The 11,746-nt window shown below is 41.3% G+C and overlaps 2 protein-coding genes across 4 annotated transcripts; both read left to right on the forward strand.

Annotated features, from left to right (window-relative positions):
* Positions 1 to 738: 738 nt before the first annotated feature.
* On the forward strand, positions 739 to 3,289 carry LOC104416019 (pentatricopeptide repeat-containing protein At2g13420, mitochondrial). 2 transcript variants are annotated; one of them, XM_010027464.3, is made up of 2 exons: positions 739 to 2,639; positions 2,749 to 3,289. In XM_010027464.3, exon 1 carries the CDS (start codon positions 759 to 761, stop codon positions 2,331 to 2,333), a length of 1,575 nt encoding a protein of 524 aa, XP_010025766.2. In that variant the 5' UTR covers positions 739 to 758; the 3' UTR covers positions 2,334 to 2,639; positions 2,749 to 3,289. The 2 variants fall into 2 exon arrangements, with proteins under 2 accessions (XP_010025766.2, XP_010025767.2); XM_010027465.3 differs by having other exon boundaries at positions 2,774 to 3,289.
* A 6,396-nt stretch (positions 3,290 to 9,685) lies between these two features.
* On the forward strand, positions 9,686 to 11,457 carry LOC104416018 (ankyrin repeat-containing protein BDA1). 2 transcript variants are annotated; one of them, XM_039300371.1, is made up of 3 exons: positions 9,686 to 9,788; positions 9,864 to 10,297; positions 10,470 to 11,457. In XM_039300371.1, exons 1-3 carry the CDS (start codon positions 9,722 to 9,724, stop codon positions 11,004 to 11,006), a joined length of 1,038 nt encoding a protein of 345 aa, XP_039156305.1. In that variant the 5' UTR covers positions 9,686 to 9,721; the 3' UTR covers positions 11,007 to 11,457. The 2 variants fall into 2 exon arrangements, with proteins under 2 accessions (XP_039156305.1, XP_010025765.2); XM_010027463.3 differs by having other exon boundaries at positions 9,686 to 10,297.
* The last annotated feature ends 289 nt before the right edge of the window (positions 11,458 to 11,746 follow it).

Here is an 11,746-nt window from a genome sequence, read left to right on the forward strand (position 1 = left end):
AATTTATGTACCGATATAGTGATCCAACTCTATTTATCACCTAGATTGATCTATGTATACAATTCAAAACTTAAATGCCTTACTTTTTGGATTTTCCATTATTACCCTTGCATCAAAGTGTATCAAAATCAAGACGAGTCACTACTCTCTCTTCATCAAGCGACCATCTAATTGATATATGTTTATGAATTATCTACTCAATTAAATAGCTCTTCAATTTTTCCAAAAAATTGATTATCTGTTGGCAATCGCGCATGCTAGTAGCGTGGGCCTTGATACTAGTCTATATTTTTAATCCAAAAGTGGAGTTTGTCTCACTTTTTGCTTTCCAAAATTACACATTTAATCAAGTAATCACCCTTTAATGCGTAATTACCATTTTGTCTCACTTTTCACAAGGGTCGACATTGTCTTCGACAATAAACAAGTTTTTAACCCATGCTTTTAGACATGATCCTCATTTTCTTCTCGCAATGATATCACTAAATAACTATAAAAAGTGGAATTATCACAAAGAAGTTTTGCCTCGCTTCTAATTTTTCAAATTAACCCTTGCATTATCTAGATTCTAGACCATCTTTTAAAGGTACGACCAAGGACCAACAAAGAAAAAATATATAAGTAAGGGGCCGAAATCTTAATTATTTTGTGAAAATAGTCTAAACATATGGACCAATATGCAATTTTCCTTAATTTATACATCCATAGATATGCACAAGATGAAGAGAGTCAAAAAAAAAAATTTCATCGCCGGCAACATGGCGGCGTTCAAGCTGAGACCCGCCGTCACGCCTCTCGCTCCCGCCGTTACGCTCCCTCTCCGCCGCCTCTGCGCCGCCGTCCTCGACGGCGCGGCCCCCGCCTCCGCCGACGACCCCCTCCCGACCCTCGAGCCCTCGAGCGACGCCGACTCGATATCCCAAATCCTGCTCCACCACCACAACCCCTTCCACGCCATGGAGTCGTCGCTCCAGCTCCACGGCGTGGCCCTCTCCGCTCCCCTCCTCCACCAGACCCTCCTCCGCCTCCACCACAGCTCCAAGATCGCCGTCGCCCTCTTCAACTACGCCAAGTCCCTCCCCGACCCGCCTCTCACCTCCGCCTCCTACAACCTCCTCATCGACATTCTCTCCAAGGTGCGGCAGTTCGACGCCGTCTGGCAGCTCATCGTCGAGATGGACCAGAACAGCATCCACCCGACGACCACCACTTTCTTCATCCTCATACGAAGGCTGGTCGCGGCCGGGCTCACGCGCCAGGCCGTGCGTGCGTTCGACGACATTGGTAGCTTCGTTGAGCGTGGACCGGGTAATAAGGATTACTATTACTTGCTCGACACGCTGTGTAAATACGGGTACGTGAAAGTGGCTGTGGAGATTTTTAACAAGAGGAAGGCTTGTGGGGAGTTTGACCCGGATGCCAAAATGTATACGATCTTGATTTATGGGTGGTGCAAGATTGGCAGGATAGACATGGCGGAGAGGTTCTTGAATGATATGATTGAGCGTGGGGTGGAGCCTCACTTGGTGACGTACAATGTGTTGTTGAATGGGATTTGTAGGAGAGCGAGATTGCATCCGGATGAAAGGTTCGAGAGGACGCTGAGGGCTGCCGATAAGGTGTTTGATGAAATGCGCGACAGAGGGATCGAGCCTGATGTGACTAGTTATTCCATTGTGTTGCATGTGTATAGTAGGGCGCATAAGCCGCAGTTATTGCTCGATAAGATGAAGATGATGAAGGAGAGGGGAATTAGCTTGAGCGTGGCGACATATACTTCTGTTGTTAAATGTCTCTGTTCGTGCGGGAAGATCAACGATGCGGAGGAGTTGCTTGAGGAGATGGTGAGCAATGGGGTGAGTCCTTGTGCTGCTACATATAATTGCTTCTTTAAGGAGTATAGGGGAAGGAAAGATGTTGACAATGCGCTAAAGTTGTATAGGAAGATGAAGGAGGATAATGTCTGTGTGCCCACCATGCATACCTACAACATTCTCATAGCCATGTTTGTGAAGTTAGATAAGATGGGGATCGTGAGGGAAATTTGGGAGGATATGAAGAGAAATGGTATGGGGCCAGATCTAGATTCTTATACCTTATTGATCCATGACTTGTGTGAGAAGCAGAAATGGAGGCAAGCTTGTACATTCTTTGTGGAGATGATCGAGAATGGCCTTCTTCCTCAAAAGGTTACCTTTGAGACACTTTACAGAGGCTTGATCCAATCTGACAAGTTGAGAACCTGGAGAAGATTGAAGAAGAAGCTTGATGAGGAATCCATAACATTTGGAACCGAGTTCCAAAATTATAACCTCAAGCCCTATAGAAGATAAGACATGTCTTTGAAAAAAGGGTGTTAATCTTTGAGCATGTTTATCAACCATCGGTTTCATTCACTCTTGCTCAGTCATACATGGAGCATAGAAATTTCTAGATTGTGGTCTCTTACACTGATTTTGGGGGTGAAGCTGATGGTTAACCACACTGACTACATTTATATTTCCCAAGATAATTATGCGTCCCAACAAGTCGCAGTCACAGTGGTTAACTCTCAAGGGGACCGCAAAGCACTTCCCACTCTAAAAGAGGTCACAGCAGTGGTGCTGCTTAGGATTCAGGTCATTCTGCTTTCTGTAAAGGTACAGTTTTGAGTTTTTCTTGGTCTATTTTCTCTGAAGTTGGTGCTTTCTTCGAGTTAGTATTTTAGATTTCTGATCCTAAATGTGGTGAGCCAATGATACAATTTAGGGCTCATTTTCTTGTCCTGCCTCAGTACCTTGAGCATCAGATTTCAGATCCTGCCTAAACAAATGTGTACAGCCAGTGCCACAAGGTTTGGTGGAGATGCCTTGAGTTCAGAATTCTGCTTACATGCTGGCTGCAGCTTTCCAGTGTATAATTTAATAAGGGAGGAACATCTGAAGCGATGACTTAAAAGAGAACTATGATTGCACTCATTGCCTGATGTTTTCAAGACTAGAAATTGAGAACTGCATGTTAACTGTGAAGAGGCTTTCTGTAACTTTATCGCTCTAGCTTGTTTTGGAATCAAAGCACCATGTAAAGCAAGATTAAGAAGACAGCACATCTTTTCAACGTGGTGTTGAAATCACAATGCGATGCCTAACTCCTACGGAAGTACTTGCTAGTTGGAAGCTGCAGGTGGCATTTTAGAATATAAGTCCTTCCATGTAGGGTGAAACATTTTCATCACCTTCTGTAGTTGTGTATAGATTGGCAAGGAAATATGCCGGTTTTTTAATGGAAGTATTACTGATGTTTCTACTTATCCAAGCTGTTATGGAAGTTTTTGTCCTACAATTGGTTGTCACAGCAGCTCGTAAGAGAACAAACTACAGTAGTGGCGGAAAAGGTGAAATTTTCAAATTAGGGATTGAAGTAGAGGCATTTTTCTCAAGAAATGGTTTAGAGTGGACTTTGTCCCAGACAAGGTCCTGAAGCGGCCAAATTGTCTCGAATGAGAGTTTGCGCTCGCCGGCCAGCTAAATCTTTGCCAGTCAGCAAGCATGTGACTGTTTGCAGCCATCGAAGAAGGGGTATTTCAGTTAAAGAAGAAATCAAGGTATAAATAGAGCTCTTAAAAACAAAAAATGCCCCATTTGGTATCTGATTTGGTTCAAGAAAATCCTATCTTGCTCTTGCTCTCGCACTCATTTTCTTCTTCAACGCTAGTTTGTGACGTGAGGTGTTTTGATTAACTTTCAAGTTTTTAAAATTATGGCACAAACTCGGAATTAAGTGAACTTTGAGTTGCAAAATCCGATTTAGGGGTTGTCAAGCTAAGAGATTATGGGGGATTGATAGTTTTTAGGGTGTTGTGGAGCTATAGAATTTTAGAACTCAATTGAGCTTGCGGTTTGTTTGAAACAATTTTTCAAAGTTTCACGTGCGCAATGAATAATATACGATCAGTGGCTTTCAAGTCAAATTTCGTAGGTTGCCAGCTAGAATTTGAGTCGGCCAAACTGTGCTTCTTCTAGAACTTCCAAAGGGCTTTAATTCTTAACGTAAGTTCACTTGAAATGGAGTTCAGTAAATAGAGTTATAGCGTGATCAAGTTTTGCGTTGCGAACGGCTTTATATAATTGCTTTGGGTGAGCGATTTTTTGACGTTTGAGAACTATTTGCTAGCGATTAAGTTTAGCTTAGTTGTTTCATAGTTGTGGTAGTGTTTTACTTGATTTTGATGTTGATTCTCTTCTATAAATTTGTAAACGCATGTCTTGAAAGTGATAGAAATTTGGTACACTAAAAGACCTAAAAGAGCACGTTTGTTGCATAAAATGTTAGATTGAGTATTTACTACTTTTCGGTTATTTGTGAATGGTTTTAGAAACATTTTATGTAAGGCGTTTTGAAAAGTTATTGGTTTATGAAATGAGTTTCGAAGTGGAATGAGAAATGTCTTATTATATATATTGTGTTTGAGGAACGGAGTTGAGAAATAGTTTTGAAGTCTACTTTGAGTATGGTTTATGAAAGGATATATGTATTGATTTGTGAAATATATTATGAAATGCATTATATTTGAAAAATTAAGTTGTGAAAGGTGATTTGGTTCGGTTTGTGAAATCTATTTATCATGTGAGTTCTAAAATGATTTGAGAAATGTTTTATGAAAAATATTTTTGCAGATGAGTTGAATTGTGAAAGGTTATGTATTTGATTTGTGAGATATATTTAAGTTTATGAGATTAATTATGTATTTGATTCCAAATATTAGAGGGTGTGGGTTTGGTATTCAATGTCTCTGTAAATCTATTGAGGGATTTGTGGATATGCATATTAATGTCAGGATATCCTTGGGGGTCGGCCACTAACAATATAGGTGGAGACCTAACTAAGAGGGAATCTTAGTTACCTCATCAAAAGGCATTATGCCTGATCATGATTAAATATTTGAGCGCGGGTTTAATTAATGAAATGGACCATTGACACGTAATTTGATAAGATTAATCAATTGATTAGACTATTAATATGTGAGTTGTTGAGATTGATAATTGAACTATTTACGGAAGTTCTCTCTTCTGCTTCTTGACAATGAATACTGCGGTAAATAGTTCAACTCTTGTCCCAATCTCGAACTAGTGGTAGTGGTAAGAGTGATGGAAGAAACCGTAGAGGACATAATGGCCGTGGCGCGGCTGAGGCACAAAAATAGAGAGAGGCCAAAGCCAACAGCGACTTTATGGACAATCTCACATTTCTACTGATAGCTCAGGGGTTGTTTGGACTTGTCATTACTATAGCAAATATGGTCATTTCATAAATTTTGCTACAAGTTACATGGGAGATCATGGCAAAAACAATAGTTTGCAAATGCTGCATTTGGTATTGATTCTTCTTCTTTGCCATAGTCTTCTGAATGTAAGTTAGTTGTTATGTCTAATGAGAAATTTACTCAGTACAACTAGTTTCACTTAATCACTTGTATCATAAAAAAATATTAAATATTACAAAAAAATTTAAATTGATATATCCATGAAAAATAACGAAAAATTAATTTTTTATCACAAAAAATATCAAATTGATATTTATGCGATAAATTTACCATAAATTAATTCTTTAACTACAAAAAAAAATCCCAAATTGCTACATTTGTCACAAATATACTCTCTGTTAATTTCCGTTAAATTGAATTAATACTACAAAAATCACAAACTTGTACATTTGTGACAAGTAGAAGGTAAAACCTTAAACTAGTACACTTTTTAATTACCGTGTATTATCAAATTCAGTAATTTGATGATAAAATTTAATATAAACTAACGTCTATGCTTTTGGAATAAATTTATCATATATATATATATAAACACATACGAGTTTAGAGTTTTCGTGATATTAACTTAAAAATATTTAAGAAAAATTAAAAATTGAATATAACCCTTTCTTTCATAATGATAACAGACGGTAACATATCAATTTGCGTCTATTCGAATTAATTTATGTCAAATCCCGTCGAATCCTCGAATTCTAAATTGGTGGGTGGGGGTTATAATTGCTACCGACGACCCTTCCCCATGGCCAGATGCTTCCCCCCGTTCCCCGGGGGACAAAATAGACATTTCGCACCAGCTTGGCTTCCAGCTTCCTCGGTCTTCGTTGTCCGTAAGTTGCTCGCGCAAGACAAAATAGACGGTGCTCGCTCCAAAGCCGTCCGGAGGAAAAGTTAAAAATGGGGTCTTTCCAAACACTCCTTCGATCGTTCTCCGTTCTCGTCCACCATTAATCGAGAAGAAGAAGAAGAAGAAGAAGAAGAAGCGAGAGAGAGAGAGAGAGATGACTTGACCCCGCTCCTCGTCTCGCAGTCTTCGTCGTATCCATCTCCCCGCACATGCGCTCGTGTACTACTTACTGCTGCTCATTCGGAGGTCTCACCTGAAGGGGATGATTCTCTTCTTGTCCTACTCCTCCTCCTCCTCCTCATCCTCCTTCTCGAGCGTGCTTGAACTCGACAGATTCGGCGAGCCCCGCCAAAAAACTGATGTGGGTTTCCCACGTTTTCGTGCTTGAAAGAGAACCATGATCGCACCCATTGCCTGCGGTTCAAAAGATTCCAAGGCTAGGAATCAAGAACTGCATTGTAATTGTGAAGATGCTTTCTCAACTTCATCACACCAGCTTGTTTTGGAATCAAAGCACTTTGTAAAGGAAGACTAAGAAGACAATAAACCGTTTAATCGAGGTATTGAAATCGGAATGCAGTGCCTAACTCCGATGGAGTGCTTGCTAGTTGGAAGATCGTCTGCTGCGGGTGCAGTTGTAGGATATAAGTCCTTCCATAAACATTGTTAACACCTTCCCTTATTATGTATATATGGGCAAGAAAACATGCCAGTTGTGTAATGAAAGTATTCCTCCTGAATGGTTCTTTTCTATACAGACTGTCACCGAAGCTTTGTCCCACGATTAGTTTTCGCAGCAACTCGTACAAGAACAAACTACAGTAATGGCGGAAAAGCGAACCTTGAATTCTTGAACTTGGGGATTGCAATTTGGAATTATTATTTTTTTGGCTGATATGCAAAGTCACATTTAGATTAATATTTGAAATTTTGATGCCTAATTAACTCACCTGTCAATTATCATGAACATTTAAAGGCGTGGTGTTTTGAAATTTTGATATTTGATTAACTTCACCTGTCATTTATCATGAACATCCAAATACGCGGTTCTTTGAAATTTTGACATTTGATTAACTTCACCTGTCATTTATCATGAACATCCAAACACGCGGTTCTTTGAAATTTTGACATGTGATTAACTTCACATGTCATTTATCATGAACATCCAAACACGCGGTTTTTTGAAATTTTGACATTTAATTAACTTCACCTGTCATTTATCATGAACATCCAAACACGCGGTTCTTTGATATTTTGACATCAGATTAACCTCACTTGTCATTTATCATGAACATTCAAACACACGGTTCTTCGATAACGACGAGTTTTAAACATGTCAAAAAACGCGGTCCTTCGATTGAGATAGGATGTAGTTTTGTGAAGACGGTTCAATTATTTTCCCTAGCGTGGAATTTTTTTTCAGAGGTCTCCGGAGAAACTTCCTCCCGCTCACCATCACATTCATGTGAATCCACATACTCCTCAAGATGGTTAAAATAAATAATTATATCCATGCAGTTATATTCTTTCTTTTTTTACCTTGTCCCTTTTGAGGTAAGGTTTACACATTTTCAAGTCCATGAATAAAGTGATCAAGAATGTACTTACTTGATCCAAACTCTTATTTGACAAACTAGACTTGATGTATGTCCTCGATTTCAGAGCAAAGATTTTGAATAGTGGTGGATCTTAATATTGCTAATAATATCCCATCATAAAATATTACTTAGTAGTAATGTAATGATTGTAAGTATAGTCTCAATTAGAGGTGAGCATGGTTCTAGGATAGAACTTGGAATTTGAGAACTAGACTAGTAAGAACCTGTAGTTCCGGGTTTCAAAAATTGAAGAACATATTTCGATGAATAGGTTTCAGGTCTTTGCGCGATTCTGCAATATCCATGGTGTTCGATGATGAATTTATAATGTGAAAACACTAGTCTGAGCTTCCGTTATATGATTAAGACTTTTACTTTATTAATATTCACATTCTAAATATAAGTTGTGGTTAGTAAATTATGGGGGATAAGTACACTAATGGTGCCATAAGTTGTGTACGGCGCTCACTTTGGTGCCAAAAGTTTTCATCGGATCACTTAAGTGCCAAAAAATTTGAAAAACGCTCACTTTGGTGCCAACTCCGACAAAATTGGCCGGAAATCCGACGTGGCCTTTTTTTATTAATTTTTGACGCCGACGTGGCTCGTCGGAGAGGTGAGTCAGCATCCAAATACCAAAACGACGCCGTTTGGTGTCTCCCCAATTCAAAACCCTAATCTCCGGCCGTCGCCGTCCTCGACGGTCCTTGTGCTCGGTGGCCACGGCTTCGACCCCGACCTCGACCCCAACCCCGACGATTGCCACTCAACGACAGTGGCTCCGACCTCGACCCCGACCCCGACCCCGACGATGGCCACTCGGCGGCCGTAGCTCCGACCCCGACCTCGACCCCGACCGCGACGATGGCCATTCGACGGCCGCGGCTCAAACCCCAACCCCGACCCCGACGATGGCCACTTGACGGCCGTAGCCGACCCCGACCCCGACCCCGACCTCGATGATGGCCACTCGGCGGCCGCAGGCCGACCCCAACTCCGACCCCAACCCCGACGACGGCCATGGCTTCGACCCCGAAACCCTAATTTCTTCCCCATGTAAGCTAAACGGCGTCGTTTCCATGAAGCCATCCACGTAGGACGGCAAAACGACGTCGTTTTCTTAAGGAGGACCGAAAACGACGTCATTTAAAGGCTTCTCAATTTTAAAAAAAAAAAAAAATCATTTTGGCCGGAATCTTTCGCCGGTGGCACCAAAGTGAGCGTTTTCCCTCCGATTTGGCACTTAAGTGATCCGACGGAAACTTTTGGCACCAAAGTGAGCCCCGTACATAACTTATGGCACCATTAGTGTACTTATCCCAAATTATGGAGGTAAATGATATACAAGATAGGTTCTAGATTCCAAAATATAAGAAATCTGTTCAAACGAATATGTTTCAGATTCTAGGTACGATTTACACGGAATATAGAATTGTTCACTCCTAATCTCAAATGACTCATTTTTGTGAAAAAATTTACGCAACAAACTTCCAATAATAAGCTGCAGCACAAGTTCTAAAGATATTTTGTGCGTTCCCAAAGATTTTCTTCTTATCCTTTTCTGGGGTTCAATTGTATGCTGAAAGGGAGTTCTGAAGAATGTACGGTCAAGCTGGGGTTCATACTGTGACATATAGATGGTCGCGCTCATGACGTGTTATAGATAGAAATTTAAAATGGAAATCGAATGAAGCCTTCTGTCAGACTTGAACCTCTTGCTTTCGCAGTAGCCCTCAATTCTCCTGTACAAGATCTTCGAATGGTAGCGTGCCAAAAGGCCATCTATTGGCCAATCATCATAAAAAAAAATATCCAGATATCAAAAGATATTATTATATGTGCCCAGCCGAACTAAACCCAAGTCAAAAATAAGATTTCTGATTTTTCCACTATAAAAGGGCAACTACTTACAACTTCCAGTTTCAAGAAACTTAACACCAAACAAGTTTTTTCTCAGTCCTCGAATCATTATAAAGCATGGACGAGCAGCTGCAGCGAGCGGCCGAAGATGGGGACATCGACAAGCTCTATGCGCGCCTAGCCAGTAATCCGCACATTCTCCAGCGAATAGACGACACGCCGTACGCCAACACCCCTTTGCATATGTCTGCGTGTGTAGGTGAAACGCTATTCGCCATGGAAATTGCCACTCTGAGGCCATCGCTCGCTCGTAAACTCAACCATCTCGGGCTGAGCCCGATGCACTTGGCCTTGCAAAACGGTCAGGTTCAGACGGTGAGAGCATTGATGACCGTCGACGTGGACTTGATCAGGGTCAAAGGGAGAGGGAGGGTTACTCCGTTGCATTACGCGGCTGAGATTGAGGCGGACGTGCTCTTGGCTGAGTTCCTCTCCGCCTGCCCATCGTCCATCGAGGACTTGACGAGCAGGTGCGAGACAGCGGTTCATGTTGCCGTGAAGAATGGCAAACTTAACTCGGTCAAGGTATTGGTTGGATGGCTGATGCGAGTCAAGATGGAAGAGATACTGAATTGGAATGACGAGGATGGCAATACCGTCCTGCATATTGCTACCCTCACGAATCAGCCTGAGGTATATCCCTGTGATTATCGCTATTACTGTTATTGGTTTCTCCTTTTGGTGTAGGTACTAGTCGTTTATTAATATTTATCACGATTACTTCATATTCTTGTTTGGGACACCATGATCAGGAAAAAAATGATCTTTTTGTTAACAAGCGGCTGTGTGCTTCGTTCATGGGAAGGTCATCAAATTGCTGATTGGGCGTATGAATGTGAACGCAAAGAATTTTGAAGGCTTGACTGCTCTAGACATCTTCTATGAGCGATTTCAGCATAATAACAAGGAAGAAGTGGGAAAAATCCTGCGCAATGCCAATGCAAAACGAGCTTCAAGCCTCTCTGGCGTCACAGGGCTTTCAGATCACTTGAGTCGGCAACTTACCTTCTCCGAACTGCAGGACAGATTCTTAAATGTCCTTGGAAACGGCAGCAACACTAAATCACCTCGTGACATGATCCTCGTGGTGGCTGGTCTGGTTGCGGCTGCCACGTACCAAGCTGTTCTTAGTCCTCCGGGAGGATATTGGCAAGACGATCACTCTCCAAACACCACCACGGCCACTGCAACAGCCACCTCCACTGCAACTGCTGGTAGAGAGGGAAAACCGCATTCTGCTGGAAAAATGATCATGAGCGGACCCTGTCTGTACCTCTTCTTGGGATATAATACCGCAGCATTTCTGACCTCTGCATGCACAATTCTCGACCTTTTACTTTGACTTCCTTGCACATTGATGCTCAGATTATCTATGTCCTTTCTCCTGATGAACTACTACACTGGACTCATTAGTAATTTCCCATTAGTAAATCATGGGGATGCTTATCTCTTCTTTAGGCTCCTGGGTTATATACTTGTGGTGGCAGGGTGCTGGGTTCCTGTGTATATGTTCAGCCGACACAAGAAGCGTCCCCACCACATAGATACTCCAAAGAGACGCATAGGAAACTCTGTTACCGGTTGAGATTGAGATGTTTAGTTGACATTAACATTGGCTTCTATATATGAAGTCAATGTATACTGGGAATGGATAATATATGTAATTAGGTGAGGGAAGCACCCTTTCAGTCAGGGTTCTCTGGGTCATTTATTGTATATCCTAGATATGGCCGCTTGTTCACTCTGAGATAGAGAGAATGCACAATAAGTTAACCATCAAGGTTATTTTGGAATGCTCCTTTAACATGGCAGAACCTTGTGTAATCAAGGTTTGCAGAGAAAAGCAGAGGACTCCACTTGATGTAATGCACCGTGATGTGATTTTGTTGAAGTTCACTACAGTACTAGATGAAGAATCTAATATTTATAGTCTGGAGTTCAATGATGAAGCGTGAAAGTAGAAATCTGGTTTCAATGGAAATATTCTGTAATTTATCCTAAGCAATATACAGTGATTACTATACGTAATGAGAATTGATGTATCTATTGCATGATTGCTCGAGGCTTACAAATAAATGCTTA

This window comes from Eucalyptus grandis, chromosome 8 (genome assembly GCF_016545825.1).
Source record: "Eucalyptus grandis isolate ANBG69807.140 chromosome 8, ASM1654582v1, whole genome shotgun sequence".
NCBI lineage: Eukaryota > Viridiplantae > Streptophyta > Magnoliopsida > Myrtales > Myrtaceae > Eucalyptus > Eucalyptus grandis.